General features: G+C 44.1%; 3 protein-coding genes across 11 annotated transcripts in view; 2 read left to right on the top strand and 1 right to left on the bottom strand.

Moving 5' to 3' along the window:
• The window catches only part of IFT46 (intraflagellar transport 46), a 103,802-nt gene extending 102,510 nt beyond the window's left edge, over positions 1-1,292 (top strand). For 3 of the 6 annotated variants that reach the window (XM_085875735.1, XM_085875734.1, XM_085875733.1), the window contains one exon: positions 594-1,285. The gene's annotated coding sequence lies outside the window, so the exon portion shown is untranslated. Of the gene's footprint in view, positions 1-593 lie in introns of all 6 variants that reach the window. The other 3 variants (XR_015056647.1, XM_085875730.1, XM_085875736.1) reach the window with 3 other exon arrangements.
• Positions 1-2,913, bottom strand: part of LOC147031059 (FXYD domain-containing ion transport regulator 7-like) — a 39,611-nt gene extending 36,698 nt beyond the window's left edge. For 2 of the 4 annotated variants that reach the window (XM_085875739.1, XM_085875741.1), the window contains exons 1-2: positions 2,858-2,913; positions 2,332-2,414 (exon numbers count right to left, since the gene is read on the bottom strand). In XM_085875739.1, the coding sequence (XP_085731865.1) occupies positions 2,332-2,380 (49 nt within the window). In that variant the 5' untranslated portion in view covers positions 2,381-2,414; positions 2,858-2,913. Of the gene's footprint in view, positions 1-2,331; positions 2,495-2,857 lie in introns of those variants that run through there. The other 2 variants (XM_085875740.1, XM_085875742.1) reach the window with 1 other exon arrangement.
• Positions 2,631-23,933, top strand: part of LOC147031058 (uncharacterized) — a 47,286-nt gene continuing 25,983 nt past the window's right edge. Inside the window, exon 1 of the mRNA XM_085875729.1 lies at positions 2,631-2,938. The gene's annotated coding sequence lies outside the window, so the exon portion shown is untranslated. The remainder of the gene's footprint in view (positions 2,939-23,933) is intronic.

Genomic DNA, 23,933 nt, shown 5'->3' with positions numbered 1-23,933 from the left:
CGAATCAATTCGTCATTGTCACACACCCAACCTGTCCACTAAGTTTCGTCCAAATCCGTTCACAACTTTTTGAGAGATCCTGCACACAAATAGACAAACAGTGGTGAAAACATTACCTCCGTCCACCTCCGGTGGTGGAGGTAATAATCACGTGGTCGGTTATATTATGGCGGAGTGTACGTATGTATGTATGTATGTATGTATGTATGTATGTATGTATGTATGTATGTAAGAACCACCATGCACTTGTAGCCAAGGAAGGCTGCATAAAACAACCAGGAAACACAAGGTAAACCCTTTACCTTTTCAAACCTGACCCAGGTTCCTCCACAGCTGACATTCACAAGTAGCACATACCTGAGAACTCCAATGCTGATTATTAATTTAATTAATTAATCTTCAACTGTTGTGGTGGCTCTGTGAGTCTGAGCAGTTCGTGCTTGGGAATGTTTTAATCTACACATGTGTGGGCTCATGAAGGAGATTAGCAATGCAAGAGCTGTTAGATGTGCACACAGTTAGCAGTTTTGGGACTTTCTGTCCATCTTAAAAATGCTTTCCTGTCAATGTTCAATTTCGTTTCTTCTTTGCAGAATTATACGAAGAAAAAGAAGAGGATTTTTTAAATGCAGACGTCACTGATAAATTGATCTCCTTCGTGTGGACTCCAAGGTACAGAGATTTACACGGTTTGCAGGAAACTTTGTCCACCTGCATTGTGCTGTGCAATGAATGTGGCCAGGTGGAGATCAATCGTGAACCAATTGGTTGTGTGCATTTCACTGCATTCATCCATCTCCATCTCCATCTCCGTCTCCATCTATCTGGTGTCTGTCTGTCTGTCTGTCTGTCTGTCTGTCTGTCTGTCTGTCTCTCTCTCTCTCTCTCTCTCTCTCTCTCTCTCTCTCTCTCTCGCTCTCTCATTTTCATCCCACTCTCTCACATTCACCCCTCTCACATACACCCCAATCTCAGTTACCCCAATCCATAAAGTGACTTACTGTCGAATAAAAAAAAGCTCGTGGACCACGCTACGTAATAAGCACAGCACTACCACCTCCTTTATTTTTGTCGACCATGTGACGAGGTAGACCCAAAGCCAGTTTCACCTTGTGCAGCCATTCTGGTCCTGCTTTATTTGTAAAATGAATAAATAAATGTACAAAAGTAGTTGGACAGTATTATTTCTAGAACAAGGAGGTTGAATGTATGAGGAAAGCCTCTTCCAATACCCAGAATTTCATTTCAATCAAGAGATCCAAAACCAAGGGATGTGATGATGTCTCTAATATAATGCCATAAAAATTTACATTATATATATATATATATATATATATATATATATATATATATATATATATATATATATATATATATATATATATATATATATATATATGATTTCGCCCACCACAAAAAGCCAAAGGCCACTCTTGGCGGGGGCCGTGTATATACTCTGATTTTATTGTGTAAGGGGACTAACTTGTATGATTAAAATCAGTTCAAAAGTGCAAACTCACCTGCTTGTTCTGTTCGACCGGATCTACAGCCCGTGTAAGTTTCCCAGGTGGATTTCACAACCAAGGGGAGTTTTAGTACATGATGTCAACCACACCTCTGAGCCTTAGATTGTGAACGTGTACATTTAAACATGGCTTTAACCTCAATTCAATTTACCTTTATCCGTTCCTTTTGGATTAAAATGTCATCCTTGCATCGATATCCGTGCACCAACAATGGTTGTTGACTCGTCAAGCGAACGACTTCACTCTTCGACATCAGCACTCGAGTCTCGGTCATGACAACTGTCGCTCCTCGAGCATTAACGCTGGTTGGCCCGGCACTCGCGACTCGAGAATGAACTTGCTGTCCATTCTTGCCGAAATTGAGCGAAAGGAACTTTTCGAGCTGAGTCTGGAAATGTGCCAAACCAGGTCGAGAGTATAAACATACCCTTGGATGTCGTAAAAACAAAGTAAGGATTGTGGGTTATGCAGTCTGGTGACATTTTATTGATAGTTACGTCACAATTAGTAGAATGTGTAGTCACAAACACACAATGGCCTTTCATCACAAGCGAGCGGAGACACAACCTGAACATTAACTGCTTATCCCGGAGAATTGAACGACACGCACGGGCACGTACGATTGTATAAATGGCACAATTGTTCAACAACTTTTGTTCATACGTCATAATAGGTTGACAATGACAGAGCAGGGCTTTAATGGGCACAATGGCCTCCTGCATTCAAGTTTCTCGTCAGGGAACTTGTGCTTACTTATTTATTTATAATTAAAAAGTTCGTGTCAAAATGAGATGGAACTACTTACTTATGATGCCGATGGAGAACAGGAACACGAAGAATAAGAGGTTCATCATGCCGGGTCACGTGTTATCCAAATGGTCGACTAACCTGGAAAGGAAATGCACAAACTTTAGTTAACGTGTTCTGAGTACAAGTTGCTTCCAAACTACTTTGGACAGTACTATTATCCGGGTTGGGATCTGCTCTGACACGTACAGCTCAGTGACTCAGTGCTTGCTCATCCAATGGGATTATCATTACAATGGCAGTTAAGATGCGGTGCTAGCAGAGGGTGCTGCATCGGGGAGCACGACAAAGGTGCTGCAAAGGGTGTCCTCCACCCGGTTTGTACATATACACGCTTCCTATATGTTCGTTAGACATCTGAAATGCGACACACACTGCTTTGTTTTCGGAGCTCCTTGTTCATCGAGCACGTGTCTATACCCAACTACCAGACTACCATTTTCATTCGGGAACAATCTTTTACCTTCCCGATTCGTTCCGACACAATCCCAATCGTTACATCAATTGCGGGTAATGGTACTTACAAGCTCGTCCAAGCACGCACCAAAGCGATCTGCACTCTGAGCAGCACGTCGTCGACTGCAACCTGTACAAGGGAACGACAGGTATGAGCACACCGACCCTGCCCTCGGGTGTTTACATCATGGTGACAAGACGAGGCATGAACATGCGAAGTGGATTTTGTTGTGAGCACCAAAGACGATTAAGAATACCGCGATCTGTTCGGATTTGAACTGTTAGATGGATTTTGAACGTCGGCACAACTATAAACTGCTGTCCTGGAAGCTTGCAGGCAGGGCGAAGGGTCCAACGTGCGCATCGTCCCTCGGATGGACGTTAAACATCTCACGGGGGTCTTTCACGAAGAGGAGGCGAGCTATCGCCGGAATCCTGAACAGATGGAACAAATCCCTGCACGAACCTTCAAGGGGCACCATCGGCAGTGCAGCCAGAGCAGCTGCACACGGATTGAATGAAACGATGGTGTACTTCTCTCTTTTATATGGAGTCAAGGCTCACAGAGAGGACGCAACGGGGTGGACAAGATGGACACAGAAGGAAAGTTTCAGGAAGGAAAAAGTGTAAGTTTGGGGTGGGGAAGAGGGGTTAACGAGTGTACAAAAGATCATGGTTTTGGATGGGGGATGATCTGAGATGGTGGGGAACAGCTGTCTTGAAGACCTGGAGGGAAGATTGAGGTTGAAGAGAATATATGGAGGTAAGCAGCGATCCAGGATTTTGGTTGTTGAATGGAGGTGAGCAGCGATCCAGGATTTTGGTTGTTGAATGGAGGTGAGCAGCGATCCAGGATTTTGGTAGTTAATGGAGGTGAGCAGTGATCCAGGATTTTGGTAGTTAATGGAGGTGAGCAGTGATCCAGGATTTTGGTAGTTGAATGGAGGTGAGCAGCGATCCAGGATTTTGGTAGTTAATGGAGGTGAGCAGCGATGCAGGATTTTGGTAGTTAATGGAGGTGAGCAGCGATGCAGGATTTTGGTAGTTTCACCAGAAGGGGGTTCATTGTGGTTCGATTGTGCCCTGCAGATGTCTCGGGGAGGAGGAGACAAAGCATGCAATGAGCAGAGGAGTGCAAGACCAGAAGTATTTATTTAATTGACAGGTTCATGGTTTGAAGAAGATTTTGTTGGTCACGGTGAGCAGGTTCGTTTTAGTGTAGTGGATAGTATAAAAATCGTGCAAATTATGATACAAGCATCAAATTTGGCATTTCTGTTCTGCAGGGCTTTCTGATCAAATCTGCCCAATTGGCCATTTGAAAATCCAAATTTTGAAAAATTTGAAAAAAAATAAAAAAAATTCAAAAATATTTGAAGTCACAGCTGGCTGAAATTCTTGAAGCGCAAGTGAACATCCCAGACAGAGAACCAAGGGGAGATGCAGTCATCATTGATGGCTCAACACTTATCAATGCCCTACCTCTACGCACTTCAAAGATATTTGATGACTTTGCGAAAGAAGACATCATCCCAAAGGTGGAATGCTATGGTGCCAGGTACGAGAGGGTGGACGTAGTGTTTGATGTGTACAAGAAATCAAGTCTGAAGTCCGAGGCAAGGTCGAAAAGGGGGCAAGGAATCAGACGAAGAGTGACAGGAACCAGTAAGACCCCAAGTAACTGGAGAAGCTTTCTTCGAGATGACAGGAACAAGACTGAGCTGTTTTACTTCCTTGCGGAAAAGATGTGTGAAGCACAGACGACAAGCACAGTCATTGTCACAAAAGGAGAAGATGCCATTAGCAACACAAGGAAGTCACTGGATGCTGTGTCTCCATGTTGTCATGAAGAAGCTGACACTCGAATATTTGTACATGCCAGGGATGCAATGACGGATGGTAGCAAGTCCATTATCATTAAGGCTAATGGCACGGACGTACTAGTCATAGCAATATCTGTACTGCCATCCTTACAAGAACTAGGTCTTGAGAACATGTGGATTGCCTTTGGCCAAGGAGCCAAGGTGCAATGGATTCCAGTCCATGAGGTAGTTTCTGCAATAGGGCCTGAGAAAGCTGGAGGGATCCCATACTTCCATGCGTTCACTGGATGTGACGTCCTGTCTGCCTTCCGCGGTAAAGGGAAGAAAACTGCATGGCAGACTTGGAATGTCTTTGATGATGTTTCTGAAACATTAACCAATCTCAGCCAGCATCCAACATTGATTCGTGATCTTGACTTCTTTTTTTTTTTTTCAAATTTTTCAAAATTTGGATTTTCAAATGGCCAATCAGGCAGATTTGATTAGAATCCCCTGCAGAATAAATGTGCCAAATTTGATGCTTGTATCATCATTTGCACGATTCCTCTCAAAAATTGCTGTTATCTGCCCCACTATTTTGAAATGTGAAGTCGAAGAGAGTCCAATAAAATATTAGGCTGAGCATTCCTCAAGGCAGTTAATTTCCGTAGAAACCACCTTCCAGAGTGTTTCTTCTTCCTTTGTATTCAGCAGAAGCCTGTTGAGAAATATCATTGGCTGAGGGCGTGGCTGTGTGGCTGATGCAGTGCCCCCTGTAGGTTAGGGCAGGAATTTGTAATTTGTTCATGATTCCGGCGATAGCTCACCTACTCTTCGTGAAGGACACCGTGGGGAACTTTTACATCCACAAACTAATGTCGGCAGATGGGCCGCCCCGTTTAACGTGCATCCGAGGGACAGCACACTCATTGATGAATCACCCTGCCTGTGAAACACCAGAATGACAGTTCATAACTGGGTCGGGATTCGAACCCAGGCTAGACAGCTTCGAGGTGAATATGTGTACCTCTCGGGAGTCTGGGCCATCGTGCCAACCAACCACCTTCCATTTCACTGAGACCGACTCGAGGGGGTTAAGGAATCCCTAATCCTATTACTCAGTGCCGTGACGGCCACTTCACTGATTGGCTCACAAATATGTAAGGTAACTGGAAACCCTCATTCATTCGAGGTAAGAAGCACATGGAGTGGATATAAAACTGGTGAGGTGGTTAGTGTGGGTTGGTGAGAAATGGAACTCTGTCAGCTTGCTGGAGTAGGAGGGTGATGAAGCAGTGAGTCCGTTGTACAATGGCTGAACGGAGCAAGAGGGGTGTGCTGAGTTCCACATACAGGTGTATAAGGATCATGCTGATGAGACCACAATCCTGCTCACCTGGACAGTCTCATCACCAGGTATGGCGTGCATTTGCGTTGAATGGTGTGTGCTGATTGCTCACTCTGCTGGGCCACTGATTGGGCTTCTGCCACAGTTCTGGTGGATTTGTGTTCAAACGAGAGGTGTGTGTTTTTGTGTCTGTGTCTGTGTGTGAAAGTTCTATCCAAAATAAACCAGAGTGGTGTCAAAGCCACCCAATGCTCGCCTGTTTATACATTTATCGTTTTTCATTTTTAAAAGACTAGTCTAATAATATTTTTTTATAAAGCATTGCAGTGAAGTCTGATCCAAATAATTTTAAAGCAATACAAGTCTGAAGACGACAATGGTTCACGAGCAATATTTGACGATGTAGATTGTTTCAGAAGTCAAGGATGAGACAATGTGATAATTTTTGACCAAGTTATAAAAATGATCAAAATGATGTGGTACGAGTGAGAGGTTATTTGCTGCAAAATGTCGAAAACCCGGTTTCGTTCAACAACTTAAAAAATTTGACCTTTGCATAACCTTTAAGGTCACAAAATGTTGTGGACATTAAAATAAGGAAACAGGATACATGCTATAGCTTATTTGAGTTAGTTCGTCGAAGAAGGTCGAAAACCCGGTTCGATTCCCACAACTTTGAAAATTTGACCTTTATGAACTTTAAAGGTCAAAGGTCAAGGATTATGACCTTTGGTGCGAAACTTCCTCTGGAACATTCCAGGAACAATATAACGTCATATAGGCTATATGGCATTTCGCACTCCTCAGATTATCCATACTATGATGAAATCAGCGTAAAAACAAACTTGAAGGGGGCGCCACGGGCAAGGTGTTCGAGATAGAGCAAAACGGTTTCAAGACTTTAGGTGGGGAATGACCTCAAGATTATGCATAAAAAATATTGTAAACCTTGCTCTCAAAGTTTTGGCTTTCGTATGATTTTTATCTCAAAAAAAAAGTTTGACCTTGTGACCTTGACCTTGGGACGAAAATGAAAAATCGAGCTCCGTGGGGCTATGCAGGTGCCATTGGGCTAACCAAATACCGAAACCACTGCCAGATTCGACAAACCCCCTTGGAGAAGATGTAACTTGAAATCGGCTACCCCCTAAAAACACATGTTTTTTGGGCGTGGCTTTGCCCATAATGGGCGCAGCATGCCCATTCTCAGGAAAACACAACTAGATCATGATATAAGCCTCCCACCAAAATTTTATCAGGATCGGATCAAAACCCACAGAGCTATGCTCGGGACAGACAGACAGACAAACAGACAGACAGACACACACACACCCATAACGAATATAGTGGTCACTTACTGACTCGTGAACCAATATGTATTTGTATCTTGTAATCAGTAAAAAATAATGTGGTAGATAAAAACATTAGAATGGAAATAACTTGCACCAAAAACTTTAACATTTTCATGCTCACGCTGATGCTGACGCTCAAAGACTAGTCTAATAATATTTTTTATAAAGCATTGCAGTGAAGTCTGATCCAAATAATTTTAAAGCAATATATGTATTTGTATATTGTAATCAGTAAAAAATAGTGTGGTAGATAAAAACATTAGAAAGGAAATAACTTGCACCAAAAACTTTAACATTTTCACGCTCACGCTGATGCTGATGCTCACGCCGGGGGTATCGCTATAGCTCTCTGTTCTTCGAACAGGCGAGCTACAAATTATATCAAAATGAGAGCTAAAATTAAAAAAAAAATGTTAAAAAGCCTTACTCACATTTCTGTCTTTTTGTTTGTTTTTGGAATCCCAAACCGATATTAATGACAATAGATTTCACATTAAATTGTTTGATATTCAAACAAGATTGTTGACGGCCAGGAGACCCGAGTTTGTTGACCAGTGAAGGCCGATGCAACCTGTTTTTTTATTTTATTTTGTATACCTTGTCGAGACTCGTATGAGAGCTAACACACAACACATATCAAGGGGTGCATGAGACAAGAGGGGCAGGAGTGGGAAGGACAAAACAGTGGGGAACAGAGACATTCTGAGATCTGTATAAGGGAGAGGGATGGGACGGGGAACATGGGGAATACAAGATGGACATTACAGGGACTTCCAGGAAGGAAAGCAGGGAATTTGAAGGAGGTGGGTTTGGGGTGGATTAACGGGGGTAGAAAAGATCGAGTATTTGGATGGGGGACGATAAGAGGTTGTGGTGAACAGCCCGTTTTGAAGGCCTGGAGGGAAGAATGGGATTGAACAGTGAGGGAGTTTATTCCAAACGTGGGGAAAAAGAGGAATGAAAGAGTGAAGGTGAGGAGTGATTCGTGATTTTGGTAGTTTTACCAGAAGGTGGTTGTTGGCAGACCTTGAGTGCCCTGCGGAAATATGGTGGGGACAAATTGCAGACAGAGCAGGAGGGGGGGGGGAGGGGCGAGACTAGAGAGGAGATGTTAGAAGACAGAAAGACCACCGACCTGCCTGTGATGAGAGAGAGAGGCCCAAAGACTCAACCTCATCGTGGGAGATACCAATGATCCGAAATTCCTTGGTTTCCACAGCGTGAAGCCGAGAAAGTTGAGAGGCAGGAGCACCAGCCCAGAGGAGAGAGTAGTACTCCATCAGGCTGCGGATGGAAGCTTTGTAAGTGGTCAGGAGCTCAGGTGGGCCGAGGAAGGACTTTGCACGACGGAGGATTCCCAGTCGGCGACTGGCTTTGGAGGCCAGCTTGTAAATGTGGCTTTCCCAGGAAAGATCATGGCAGATAATGAGACCCAGAAGCTTGAAAGAAAGGACTTCTTCCAGAGGATTGTTGAGAAAGTTGATGGGATTTTTTTTCCAAATGGTCCTTTCAGAGAGACATAGTGAGAGTGTGATAAAATAAAGATTTTTGAAGGTTGGGGAAATTTCTTTTTTTGAAGTTTACCGTGATTGCTGCAGTGTCTTTGACACCACTTTATATAACATGCTACATAAGTTATTCATTAGTCTGGTATTGGCTTAATAGTTAAGGTGGCTGCCTGGAGATTCTAGGACCTTGGGTTTGTGGAGCGGTGTCATTTTGCCTTTGATTTAATAATACCTAAATATGTTTGAGCTCTGGTTTATCTGAGGATTTCCGGTGCAGGGTTTTTCCAGCAGTGGTGACGAGTAGTTTTTCCAGTAGTGGTTAAATAAGGAATTGACTTGGAATCTGAAGGTATCAAACGTCTTTTCTTCCACACGAAATTGGTGACCCTGACATGAACCAAATGGACAGACAAGGAGTTGCAAGCGTGCAACTAATCTCCGGGAAACGACCAAGCAGCCTTTGGTCTTCCCAGACACTCAACCAGATACTACCATGGCAGCGGTTTCGTAAAAGCTGCCCTCATTTGGGCCAAATGACCTGCAACTCTGATTTACGCAAGTTGAAGGCCAATTTGACACCCGAAACATTAATATTGTATTGACTCGATTTGAATACAGTACATTGTTGGCTCCTTATCACCAGAGTATGCGACGAAAGTGAGAGATACTTTACTACAACCTTCAATGAATTCTTTGTACATGACTTTGAAGATTGTGCTCATAAAGCGTATGACTCCCTCTGAACAACGCCACTTTCAACAACTCCTTACAATTGAGGATTTAGAAGATCGAAGACCCACACAACTATTGTCATGCAGCAGCTTCTTGGTGACCGCCATGCCACCTTCAACCAGTCGCTCCTTCACGAGCTCTTGCAACATTTATCACCAAACATCCACATGATACTTGCAGCTAAAGTAGAGCTGGCACTACCTGGAATTTTTGTCAATGAGACCCATGCTGAACTCTATGAGGGACTTTGTCAGACTTCTTTCGATCCATTGGTTGAGAATGTTGCTCTGGAGATTATGCCAAACGAGAGGGAGTTTAAAGTTGAGGAATGTGTCGTGGGGAATGAACCATTGAATGATGATTGTTGTATTGGAGGCAAGAATGAGATGAATGAGGAAGATGAGCTTTGTAAGGAGTCTCTGTCGAAGGTGAACACTCGCCAGGAGAGCAGAGCATTGCGTTCTGAACTGCAGTCTTTCAAGAGCGAAACCCAGAAAGTGATGAGAATTATTCGGGAGAGAGTGCATGATCTCGAAGCTGAGTTGGATAGCGATCGCAGTCGCCGGAAGCATGTGCAGGCTAATGCCCTAGCCCTGCAAGCTGAATTGGATGGGCTTTGCTGGCAGAAAGCTGGACAGGCACGGCGAGGCCTCACTCAGGCTGAAAATAAAGTGTGGGCAAGTAAACGGCGGTATGGGAAGATGAAAGAGGAACATAAAGAGTGGCACGAGGCCAAAACGCATCTCAACTCACTCCAACTGTCATCGCAGGTGGCCGAGCAGACGAGCGTCACGGCCCGGGGTCGGGTTATGGTGTTTGTGTGGCCATGGTGGCTGTTTGTCTATTGTGGATGGTGGAGTGCGGTTGCCAGCATCCAAGCATGCCTGGGAGTTGTCCTCATGCTGGTTGTGGGTCAGCTGGTCATAGCCTTGTTCCATCCTCGGCCTGGCGCACCCAGGAGATGCAGTTTTGGCTGGGTCCGCTGGGCTGTGGGAATGTCTGCCTGGATTTTAGTTGTGGCCACAGTTTTTCCTGGAGGGGGATACAGACATCAATTAGGAGTGGATGAGGAAACTCTAGGTCTACCAGATCCTGGAGGAGGATGTAGGCTTCTGGGAACGAATGAGAGAACTTTGGGCATACCAGATCCTGGAGGAGGATGTAGGCATCGATCGGGACAGGATGTGAGAACTTTTGGTTTATCCGATCCTGGAGGGGGTGCAGGCTTCTGGGAATGGATGAAAGAACTCTAGATCTACTAGATCCTGGAGGGGGATGTAGGCATCTATCAAGGGTGGATGAGAGAAATTTGGGTCTACCAGATCCTGGAGGGGGATGCAGGCATTGATCCAGCTGCCTCTCGCAAGAATGTTTGTCGACAGTTCTTGTGGCTGATCTGATTCTTTGACACCTGATCGAGGGTTATCTTGAAGTCTGCAATTGCACCCAAATATTAGCCAGGGCGATCTACACGATTTTGGAGTGATAGACAAATAAAAAATAAATAAACAATTGAGTAATAAAAAGTATGGAATCCAGGGAGTTTGAAAGCAACAAATCCACAGGGGTGGATTAAAAGGGTGCACATTTTTTAGAAGGGGTGGATAACACTCTTGGACCCGACCAACCTACGACGAGTTATACTTAGGGGAAAGTGTTTTGATGCTACTGTCCCAAGGGTTTCGTTTTTCAAGAAATTGGGATATGGGTAATTGGTATAGGAGTAGGCTACAGTGATTCATTGGTCAATAAAGGGATTGGTTTGTAAACCAGAATTGTCTTGTGCAATTTATGTTTGTTATGTGTAACGAATTGAGTTGTGTTTGGAGAATGAATGCAAATGATAACATGTAAGCAGACCATGCCAGTGTAGGAACACGATCACCATTTTTTGCATTGCAATGTTTAAGAATTGAATGACAGTGGGGGAGGAAATGAGATGTTGGATTGTGGGGGTGGGGAGTACATGTGGGTTTGCAGGAATGGATTAAGCTATGGAGGAGCGGTGACTGCAGCTCCCCCTGATGTAATTTGCCCTTGACAGCTGGTAGTGCATGAGGCTGCGAGAGAACCTTGATGGTCTGGAGAAATGGAGACCCGTCAGAGAGGAGGGTCTGATTTGGGCGACCAGCGGTAAGGAAACCCCTGGTGACCCATATGAGGCCAAGAGAGGCTGTATGGTGAGGAGATGCTCCCCGGCGAGGCGCACAGCAAAAGAGCTGTTTGGCTGTCAGGGACCGAATTGTTGAAGGGTGGGGCAAAGAAGTCGTAGTAAGTCGGGCGACTTGTTTTTGGACTGCGGACACCACAAGCGGAAGTGCCCCCACCATTTTTGTTGCACAGTACCTCCCCGCTACCTAGTTGAGGATCACACATGTCTGCAATAACATATGAGCCATGGTCTTGCAGGGTTGGAATGAATGATTGATATTGGATTTATGCATGAGTGTGTGAGGGAAGGTTTCCTTAATCCATTTCATTAACCTGTACCAGTGAGACAGGGCTCGCAGTAATTTGAATCGGTAAATTGGGACGGCTCGGCAGGTAACCTTGGTCATTGTGGCATCCACCAGGCAACACAGTCTTTATAAGGGAGTTGTACAAACATTAAAAAGTTATTTTTGGTTAAGGTTTTATCCTACAGTAGATTTTTGTGTGTTTTTTGACATTGTCTACTGCCCCAGGAGTTAGGAGCGAGGAACCAAGAGTTTTGCCAATATTTGAATTGTTGTGTTTAAGGGTTGTGGAATGTTAAGGAGAATAGGTAAGTTAGCTGCAGTTTGCTTCCCACAGCCCCTCTTAATTTATTTCATCGGCTAATTATGTGTGAGTCGGTAAGTGTAAAGGCTGGAATGGTAATGCCTGCATTGAACCTTGCAGGAGCTACGGTTTCTGGGTTGGGGGTGGGGGGGGGGCTGTGTTACAGTTGTTTGGGTAGATGGAAGAATTTAATAGAAAAGTTGGGATTGAATAGAGTTGTTTGGTCCGCCGACATGTAGGAGACATATCGATTTAATTAAGTAGGGAGAATGTGAGCTCAAGTGTCACGTGTCACCACAGGGGCGGGGGGGGGGTGGTGCGGTGTCAATTAGATAGGGATTAAGGATAAGTTCCTCCAGTATGTGATTGCCCCTCTGTGACTTTTCCCGATGTTTTTTTTTTTGCATTGCAAACCAGCAATGAACCATTACAACCGAGCTGCATGACCAAGTAGGAAGAAGCCCCACCTCCAAGGGCGACGGCATGCGAAGTCACACCCCTGAGGCTAATGATTGATGGGCGTGACGTCAGAAGCGAGGCAGGGGTGCTGAACAGGTGAGAAGCCCCGCCTTCCCGGGGTTTCGTGCGAGCAAGCCATGCCCCGGAGGTAGAACGGTTGTTTGGTGTGACGTGAGAGAAATCAGGAGGAAGGCACGAGTGTGGAGTGAGGGACACACGCGCTCGATATAGAACATAGCTAGGAGATGGCCTGTAAGAACAGAGCTTTACGGCTGGCTTTCCTTCGTCGCATGAAGAAGACCTGATCACGGAGTCTTCTTGCCTGATCATGGGGTCTGAGAAATCGTCTCGTCTCGTGGGCGATCGCTGTGAACAGACCGGGTGCAAGAGAGGAATGGTCGGTGAGCCTTGGTGTTGAATACCTCTCACGAATTGCTTGACGTACATTTTTCGCACTGCGAGAGAGCGGCTCGGCACCATTTTGTGCGCGTCGACACGTGCAGGCCGAAACGCCTTGATTCCAAGTTCCATAAAGACCATCTCTGGACCAAGCTAAGTGCTAGAATAAAGGAAGGATTTTCTTTGATTTTGTTTCCCCTTGTCTGTGTTTTAATCTGTATGTAGAGGCACCTCGATTTAGACTTTAGGATTAATTTACCTCACATATTGTTATATTCTGATTATTGTTCCTTGTAAATATTTATATTGTCATTAAATTCCTGTGTTTATTTTAAGTTGCTGTGTCCGTGTATTTGTCGTGGGGTTCGAGTATAAACCCCCCTGTGCATCTATCTGTGTCTCCGTCGCTCCGCCATTGCGCCCCACCTCTCCCGCGTGCGTTATAATCACCGAGGATCAGCGTGTCTGCCTCCTATCAAGGAATAACCGCTCGGCTATCCGGGCTGGCGGTGTTAACCACCCTTCACCACAAATCGGGTCGGGGGGATTGACGTAACCGTCAGAACCGTGACAATACTTATTGACGCAAGAAATTTCAGATTTTGCTCAAGAAATGCTCAACAAAAGCAACACCATCAGAAACATATACAAAATTAGAATGGGAAAAGGAGTTTAATTTGAGAAAGCCTAAGTTCAACGTTGGTGATATTGTCAGAATTTACAGGTGGAAATCTTCTTTTGCCAAAGGTTATACAAAACAATGGAGTCATGAACTTTTTAAAATTGTTGATGTAATGGACACAGTTCCTTGGATGTATAAATTGTATGCTATGAATGGAGAAGAAATCGGGTTCATTTTATTCACAGGAACCTCAGACTTCAAAACTAAGCAGATATTACCCTTGAAATCAATAGGTTGGCACTACACAATCCTCTACTATACACCGTTGTGGACACTCAAGGACTAAGTCTGGCGTGTAGAACAGGGGGCATCTGCCGAGAGGTGAATTTTTTTCAATAAATAAATGAATAATACTTTATAACTTGTATGTGCTTTGGGGGACATTCTGATCTGTGAACCCCAAACACAGAATCATCAACTGAGCAGTCAGTCAAGGCTTAACTTTTGCATACAGTTTTGTTTCTTAGTGTGTACAATGGGGGATGTTCTGAGATAATATAGCAGGGAGCATAATCCACCTCAACCCTTACATAAATCCAAAGCCCCAACCCCATCCCTAACCCCCACACTCAAACCCCATCCCATCCCCAATCCTGACATTCAATCCCTAACTCCATCACTCAAATTTTGTGGGGTTCCATGATGGGTCTCACATCATATAACTGTAGACCATCTGGGAGAAATCCCTTTTTACAATTCTCAAAAATTTTGTGGGCTTCCATCAGAAGTGGATTAAGATGTTTTGGGACCCTGGGCACAAAAATATTTGGGCCCAAAACCCCCAAATAAAGAGGACTCCATGTTATTTTCACATTCGCTAAGCCGATGTTGCTTTTGACTCGACTGTAAAAAATCTGGAGGAATTGCCATGTTTTATTGCCTTTTTCCCCCTTGCAAAATAATGCCATGTTAAGGTGTTCCATCACCAATCAGCTTCTTAAAGCACTCAAGCAAGCACTCCAACTGTTCCTTATCAACCGTTTCGTTGGAGTGCTTGCTTGGGTGCTAAAGCCATATGTTCTACATTGCCAGCAGCCACGTCTGCTGAACTCGAAGCTGTGTCACCATCATCTGTCATTTCTCGTTTCTTTTTCTTCGTTGAAGTGTTGGTCTGTAGTTGGAAACTTTAAAAAAAAATTAATTTATTAATTTTTTTTAAAAGAAAGCAACTCCTTTAGCATCCTTTGCTTGCTTCACCTTTGTTTTTAGGCTCTCAATAAGTACCGCCAATCCATGTTTTTTTAACTCCCTGTGAATTGTCATGGAAACTGCCATCTGACCTATGATGTTGCAAGTCATTTGCATATTGGAACACAAGTTTATAAAAAGTTTTTTGTTTGCCGACAGACTTGCGATTGTGTCGTCTATTAATTTACATGAATTACTAAAAAAAATAGCGTAATGTAATTTTTGAATGGCCCCACCTTGGGGTTAAACAATCCGTGACCGCGTGACGAATCAGCTCAATCTGATATAACTGTGGCGGAGGTTGACATGGATGAGAGGTGTCGAGTTATTATTTTAATACTGCATTAAATGTTTATGTCCCAATCATGCTGTTCATCTTTTAAAAATGCTTTAAATGAGTATTTCCCTATTGGCCCGTTAATGGATTTTGTTGCAGGTTGTGACCACAGTGCATTCATTCTTGTTGTATAATCATGGTATTATCAAGTATTGTCTGGTGTCACACCTTCAACGAGATTCGGCAGTAATGCAGCGCTCGAGCGCAGAGAACCCTGCAACAGTACAAAGCCGAAACCAGCACTGAAACACTCTGAACGGTGACTCGTAACTGGAAACATATAGTGGTAGATCTGATGTAGAAAATTTTCACAGCAAATGTATTTTCCCTAGGGCCCTGGGCACGAGCCCTGTGTGCCTGTCCATTAATCCACCACTGGTTTTGGTGATAGGTCTCACAGAGTATAACTGTGAACCATCAGGGGAAAAATCCCTTTTTCCAATTTTCAGAAATTTTTGAGTCTCCGAGGTCAAACTTGTATTGTGGCTCATCAAGGTAGAACTTGTTCTGTGGGTCTTCAAGATAAGTCATACATTGAGAAGATAAGTCATACATTGAGATCAAATTCTTCAGAAATTTGTGAACTTCCAAGGTAAAACTATTATTCCAGCTCATCAAGGGAGAACTCGTTCTTTGGGTCTCCCAAGTATATGTCTTCATGTCGGTTTTGGTTGTTCAATCAGTCTTCAGCCAAATTAATGATCTCACTTCCCATTTAATGAAGAAGTTTGTTCTCAATTTGTATTTCTAACACAATTTTCTCAATATCATCAAGTTTTGAATCCAGTTCATCATTTTGAAGCTTTATATCCACATAAGTAGTAGGTTTCCAAGGAATTTCAGTCATCCCACTCAAGTCGGAGGAGTAGGAAATTGGGACCATACTCTGTGCAGAGCATTGGTGCTGCTTAAGCAGTCTCCTTGGCTATTGGGCACAATCCTGGACGGGTCGCCACTCCGACACAGTATACCAGCATGCTGGCACTCATTTTGCCGACCTCAGATGGATGACGGCCAAGTTAACCCCACCTGGTATTAATTCAACAGCTGAGCAGGATTTGAACTCAGGACCCGAGGATCCAAAGCCCGCCACCTCAACCATTAAGCCAACACCAAGCATATCCCACTAAAGCTCAGCTCAATAGTCCATTCTCAATAAGAGTAAAAATTTGTTTCAATTGAGCGTGTGTTCCAATGCCTTATATATGATTGGTGGGTGTGAGCACGACTGGTATTTCACAGCATGGAGCTCCAGGACAAGCTTCTTAAGGTCCGCCATTTCGGATTGTAGTTGTGTGACGTCAGTGTAATGCGGTCAATGAGATGATCAGCCAGTTCTGTAATGGCAGGTATTGTCAGCACTGCAGTAGTCGCAAGTATCATGTGGATGTGGGGTGGTAACCATGACAAAGACAATTCACGAAGGAGTGACTGGTCAAAATTGGCATGTCGGTCACCGAGAAGCTACTGCATATGATGCAGTCCCTGTGTCGGTCTTTGATCTCCTAAATCCCCAGTTATAAGGAGTTGATGAAGGCAGCGGTGCTCAGAGGGGGTCGTGCACTTTATAAGCATGGCCTTCAGAATCGTGTACAGGTTGTTCGTTGGAGGTTGCAGCAAAATGTTCCTCACCTCCGTCACATATTTTGAACCGTGTCGGTTGAACCGTGAAGTATCCAATAATGTAATTGAACCGTGTCGACTGCGCAGTAATGCTCCATGTGTCAAATTGCACTTCAATCTGTGCAAACCATAGCTGTGAGTTGTTCGGTCAAAATGGTGGCAGTATCAATAAAACCACTGCCATGGATCAAGTTGATTGAGCGACCGGAAAATGTGTGCCTGCCTGGCTGTTCCTGGCGAATGGTTGGTCATTTGTACCTCCATGTCCGTCCATTGTATCACGTCGGGGTCACCAATTTAGCATGTAAGGAAGAGACACCCGAAGCTTTCAGAATCCATGTCAGTCCTTTTATTCGCCACACCATGAACTCCTTTACTCCCTGCTCATCACTTCCAGTTGCAACTGGTACCTGAAACCCGAGAGCCAACATATTTACATTTTCCCACAAGAAAGGCAAAATGATGCTTCGGCAGACACTTCCCATGTGCTTTTTCTCAAGACTGCATGGGGTAAGGTGTTCTATGAACACCTCCACCACCGAAGTTGGACCGAGGTCACGTTTTCACCCCTGTCTGTCTGACTGTTCCTTTATCTGTCTGTGAATAGAATATCTCAAAATATTGTGGACAGATTCGGATGAAATTTGGTGGACAGGTTGGGTGTGTGACAAGGATGAGCAGAGTTGTACTTCCCGTTTTGGGCACTTATTGATGCTTTGACGGTCTGCTCGTCAGGTACATCTTGGTACCAACATGCTTTCTGTCAGCATGGGCATCTGTGAGTGTGTGGTTTGGAGTTCTACCTCTGTGATGAGACGCGGATATGGACAAATCCCAAATTGACTATCAAAACAAAGATGCTGATCTACCAGGCCTCTATCCTCTACATCGTGTCATACAGCAGTATTAAGTCATGGACCTCGTACAGCTCTCAAGTGAAGAAAATGAACATCTTGCACCTTCGATATTTACATCACACCCTTGGCATAACTTGGCAACACAAGATCAACAACACCGATGTCCTTGCCAGGTCAAACATACCTAAACATCCTTGTACTACTCGAGCAGAGATGGTTGCACTGCCTCGGTCAAATGCACATGATGAAAAATCCCGTACATCAAAATGTTTGCTTTTTGTTGAAATCGCAAACGCCAACAGGTAAATATGTTACCCAAAAGCTTCACTTCAAAGATGTCTGCAAAGGGCACTTGAAAGAATAACATCAACACAAACAAGTGGAGACCATTGCATGTGACAGGAAGAATTGGCGACCAAAGCTTTGGACTGGAACACTAACCCGTGACATGAAACAGATCCATCAACTCAACATCAACCGTGAGTGCAGGAATCAGTGTAAGCCATCATGTACCACGTGGAGACCACAGAAGTGACCTTTGGGGGAAAGGCCTGCCAATCCAGAATTGGACTAACCATTGCAAGAAATGCAGTTCAAGGTGAAGAAACTGTTCTTATGTCCTCTGGAAATCCATCATTTCATGAAGACAGAAGCGTGCAATACAAGTGAATGTGTACAAAAACTGTAAGAGAATTTGGGAAACATCATTATATTTTAGATTAACTACAACAGGAGAGATTTGAACCTGTGTTCTCATGACCATGACCCATGGTATATGACTCTTTGTTGAGCTGTTCCTCAAATCACACAAGGAAAGAGAGACATTTGCCAACACTGACTGCTGGAAATGATTCAAACAAACACAATTGGTGATATTAGGGGAAGTAGTGTGACTTTCAAACACAGTTGGTGATATTACGGGAAAGTCGTGTGACTTTCAAACACAGTTTGTGATATGAGAGGAAGTAGCATGACTTTCCGGTACACTAAGTGAGCAATGACTATGACACACGATAGTATTTGTCAAATAAAATAAACAGCAAAAATTTTTTTGGGTTGTTACAGAAATGGTTTTGATTGGAAGATATTGAGCCAGGATAAGTAAGTGGTCAGGAACATGATTTACCATCCAGTCAGTAATTGCAAAGCACCGTGGTGGATGTCATGCTGGGATTGATAGCCTAAACTTGGGAGGTATTCATACTCCCCTCTGAGCTGTCTAGCTTGAGGTTGAATCTCTACCCAGTTATAAAGTACTGTCCTGGCGTTTCTTTGAGTTTCCTGGTTACTTTGAGCGGTTGTACCAGGCTGATCCCCCAACTGTCGAGTTGGACGTCAAGGGTGTTACAATCCCTGTTGCTGACCCTCGAATCAACTGTGGTCCACCTACGCTTGTGGAAACACGGGCTGCGGTGAACCAGTTGAAACGGGGCAAAGCTCCAGGGATCTGTGGCATCCATGCCGAACTTCTCAAGGCTGGTTGAAATGCTGCACTCGTGTCGTTGCATGCAGTTTTGTGCTCTGCCTGGAACACAGGCATCATCCCAACTGACTGGAAGAGGGGCCTTGTTGTCCCTCTCTGGAAAGGGAAGGGTGATCGCCAAGACTGCAACAACTACCGAGGGGTGACGCTGCTCTCAGTGCCGGGCAAGGTCTTTGCTCGGATAATTCTCGATAGGGTTCGCCACCATCTGCTTGAGCACCAGCGTCCAGAGCAGTCAGGCTTTACACCAAAGAGGTCAACGATTGACCGTATCCTTGCACTTCGTGTCCTCACCGAACGCAGACGAGAGTTTCGGCAGGGGCTGCTTGCAGCCTATGTTGATCTCTGTAAAGCGTTCGATTCATTGAATCGGGATGTCCTCTGGAGGATTCTTGGTCTTCGTGGGGTGCCACCAAAACTGATCGATCTGATGTCTGAACTCTACTCTGGTACTGAGAGTGCTGTGAAGTGTGGTGGTACCATCTCTGACTTATTTCCAGTTGTTACTGGAGTTCGTCAGGGATGTGTACTTGCCCCCACACTTTTCAGCACTTGTATGGACTGGATTCTAGGGAGGATGTCGGAGAGATCAAGTTGCGGTGCGTCATTTGGGAATGTCAAGATCTCGGACCTTGACTTTGCAGATGATGCAGTCATCTTTGCGGAGACTTTAGACATCCTCTTGGGGGCCCTCGAGGTGCTGAATGAGGAGTCGGAGCCGTTGGGATTACGGGTTTCTTGGGTCAAAACTAAGATCCAGGCTTTCGGTGACATCTTGGATGCTGCTGTCCTGTCTGTGTCTGTTTGTGGTGAGGGTGTTGAGGTCGTGGAGAGATTCACTTACCTTGGTAGTGATATTCATGAATCTGCTGGCTGCGAGTCAGAGGTCAATAGACGTCTGGGTCGGGCCTGGGGAGTCATGGATTCACTGGATCATGGGGTGTGGCGCTGCCGGTACCTGTGCGGGAGGACGAAAGTCCGAGTCTTCAGGTCCTTGGTACTTCCAGTCTTGCTCTATGGGTGCGAGACTTGGACTCTGACCAAGGATCTGAGACGGAGACTTAATTCCTTTGGTACCAGGTCTCTTCGGAGAATCCTTGGCTATCGCTGGTCGGATTTTGTGTCCAACGAGCGGTTGCTGAGAGAGACTCGGATGAGATTTGTTACCTGCATAGTCCGTGAGCGTCAGTTGCGGCTGTATGGACATGTGGCTCGTTTTCCTGACTCTGATCCTGCTCACCAGATTCTCTCAGCGAGGGAGTCTCATGAGTGGAGGAGGCCAGTGGGTCGACCACGTGCCTCATGGTTGCAACAGGTTAACCATCATCTCAAGGAGATGGGGATGGGCCTGGCATCTGCCTGGGGGATGGCCAGACGGAGGCCCCTGGAGTACCGGCGGAAAGTGGATGCAGCGACGTGCTGTTCTGGCACATGCTCCCATACCTGACCTGACCTGGTGTTTCGCTGGCAGGGCAAGGCATCAATGTGCATGCTGTCTGTCCCTCAAATGGATGTTCAGCCAAAGGACCAATCTATCTGCAGTGGATGTTGGTGGCCTGTAGATTTTATATACAACAAGTGGTGCCAGGCACAACAAATCCTGCCCATTTAAGGCATAAAGTTATTTTGGGGATCAAATTTAAATTTGATACATCCTTAACCTGAATGTTGATTATAAGGAATAGAATAAGGAATATTTTCGTCTTAGTTTGAAGTCAAATAAACCATTTTTGACGAAGTTTCACTATAAGCTTAGTTTGAAGTAAATCAGATCATTTTTGACGAAGTTTCACTATAAGCTTAGTTTGAAGTAAATCAGATCATTTTTGACGAAGTTATGAGCGAAAAACGATTTTGATCTTTTCGTGACCTTGACCTTGACCTTGACCTTTGATCCAATTGGACCCAAAAGCTAATGGGGTCGTCCAAGGTTCATTGCCCACCTGTGGATTAAATTTGATAGTGTTTGCTAAAGCCGTTTTGCCGTAAAGTTGCTAACAGACAGACAGACAAACAAACAGACAAACAAACCGGATGATTACAATATCCCGCTCCCTCCCTCTGGGGGGGGGGGGGGTGGGCGGGATAAAATGGTTAGGAATATGCGTGTTTAATGGAAAACATATATCAAGTCCTTTATTGGCTTTCATTTGACACCATGACCTTTGACCTTACGTGGCCTTGAAAGGTCAAAATCATTTTACAGTCATAACGTCGTCAAAAATGGTTTAATTGACTTCAAACTAAGACTAAAATATTCCTTATTCTATTCCTTATAATCAACATTCAGGTTAAGGATGTATCAAATTTAAATTTGATCCCCAAAATAACTTTATGCCTTAAATGGGTGGTATTTGTTGTGCCTGGCACCACTTGTTTGATTTACAATGGAAAATATGTAATTTTGACCGATGGCTATGACCCCCAAAACTTCGGACCCTTCTGATCTTCACAAATATGCATTTTTCACTATAGGAATGGGTAGGATTATAAGTGACAAATAGAATAAGGTTCACTATAAGCTTAGTTTGAAGTAAATCAGATCATTTTTGAAGAAGTTATGAGTGAAAAACGATTTTGATCTTTTCATGACCTTGACCTTGACCTTTGATCCAATTGGACCCAAAAGTTAATGGGGTCGTCCAAGGTTCATTGCCCACCTGTGGATTAAATTTGATAGTGTTTGCTAAAGCCGTTTTGCCGTAAAGTTGCTAACAGACAGACAGACAAACAAATAAAAATGGCCCATAGGGCCAGGACTTGACAAATTCAACAAGATCGCGTACCATCGAGAATATTGAGCGATAATAGGTATTTTTGGGGTTAAACATAGTTTTTAGGGTAAACAAACAAAAAAAGCAAGCAGTCATAGACTGGTACTTACGAAATCGTCAACTTGACCTCTGACCTTGTCTAATAAAAGCTGTCTCTCGAGAAGGTAGCGACGCAAACCAGAAGTTTCCATGATGATTCTGTATCAAACCATCAAAAATCGTAACGTCGACCGAAGCAAAAATCTCCATTTCTCCACGCAATTATATTATACCTTAACATAACTCAACGACGCGTCTGCTCGAGCACATTGCATCACGTGACGACCCGTGACGCGTTGAGTGAAATATTTTTTATATAATCTTAAAACGTCTCCAAAAATCCGATTTTTACCAGAATTTCGACAACCGAGTTTTAAGCATCCTAAGCGATCGCAAAAACCGAAGACAAAATTAAAATCGAAGTGAAAACGAACTCGTAACATCGAGCGAAGCAAAAATCTCCATTTCTCCACATGAATTTACGGAATTATGTTTGACCTCACTGTGACCTTGACCTTTGACCGATTTTGACCAAAATCTAATCAGCACTAGCCATCACCCTCATGAATCACGTGGTGTAATTTGACATTGGTGGCTTCTTCCGTTCTCGAGTTATCGTGCTTACAAACAAACAAACAAACGAGCAGTCATAGACTGGTACTTACGAAATCGTCAACTTGACCTCTGACCTTGTCTAATAAAAGCTGTGTCTGGAGAAGGTAGCGACGCAAACCAGAAGTTTCTACGATGATTCTGTACCAAACCATCAAAAATCGAATGTTTTGGATGTTTGACCTCACTGTGACCTTGACCTTTGACCGATTTTGACCAAAATCTAATCAGCGCTAACCACCACCCTCCTGAATCACGTGGTGTAATTTGACATTGGAAGCTTCTTCCGTTCTCGAGTTATCATTTTTTGTATGTTTGACCTCACTGTGACCTTGACCTTTGACCGATTTTGACCAAAATCTAATCAGCACTAGCCATCAGCCTCCTGAATCACGTGGTGTAATTTGATATTGGTAGCTTCTTCCTTTCTCGAGTTATCTCTACCAAACCATCAAAAATCGAATATTTGACCTCACCGTGACCTTGACCTTTGACCGATTTTGACCAAAATCTAATCAGCACTAGCCATCACCCTCTTGAATCACGTGGTGTAATTTGACATTGGTAGCTTCTTCCGTTCTCGAGTTATCGTGCCTACAAACAAACAAACAAACAAACAAACAGAAACGGAAGGCATCAATATACTTACGAAATCTTTAGATTTCGTAAGTAACAAAAAAATTAAATCAAAATACCTGTCACCTCCGTAATCCGTAACAGATGTGACCAATTTTTAATCCAGTCAAAGATACTCCCCTCCTATGTCCGTGTTTCAAATTTGAAAGGAATCCGTTAAGATTTGGCGGAGACATGATTTTTTGAAAATCGACCCATGCTAAAAGATACGGATTTTCGCGATTTTCAGGAATTTTTCCTGACCTTGACCTTTGACCTTGACATGCCAAAAGTTATAGGGTTCTATTCTGGTGGCCAATAAGTCCATTGGTGAAGTTCCATGATATTCCGACTCGAAATGCGACCTGTAGAGCGAGACGTACACACAAACAAACAAGCAAACAAACAAACTGAAGCGACCAACATACTTGACAAAATTGTAGATTTCGTCAAGTAACAAACAGACAAACAAACCGGACGATTACAATATCCCGCTCCCTCCCTCTGGGGTTGCGGGATAATTACCTCTGCCACCGAAGGTGGATGGGGGTTATGTTTTCACCCCTGCCTATCT

The sequence above is a fragment of the Eptatretus burgeri genome, chromosome 3 (assembly GCF_056783735.1).
Source record: "Eptatretus burgeri isolate ZD-2024b chromosome 3, Ebu_testis_v1, whole genome shotgun sequence".
NCBI classification, from domain to species: Eukaryota; Metazoa; Chordata; class Myxini; order Myxiniformes; family Myxinidae; genus Eptatretus; species Eptatretus burgeri.
The sequence above is the reverse complement of the archived record's forward strand: the minus strand, read 5'-3'. Positions and strand labels throughout refer to the sequence as shown.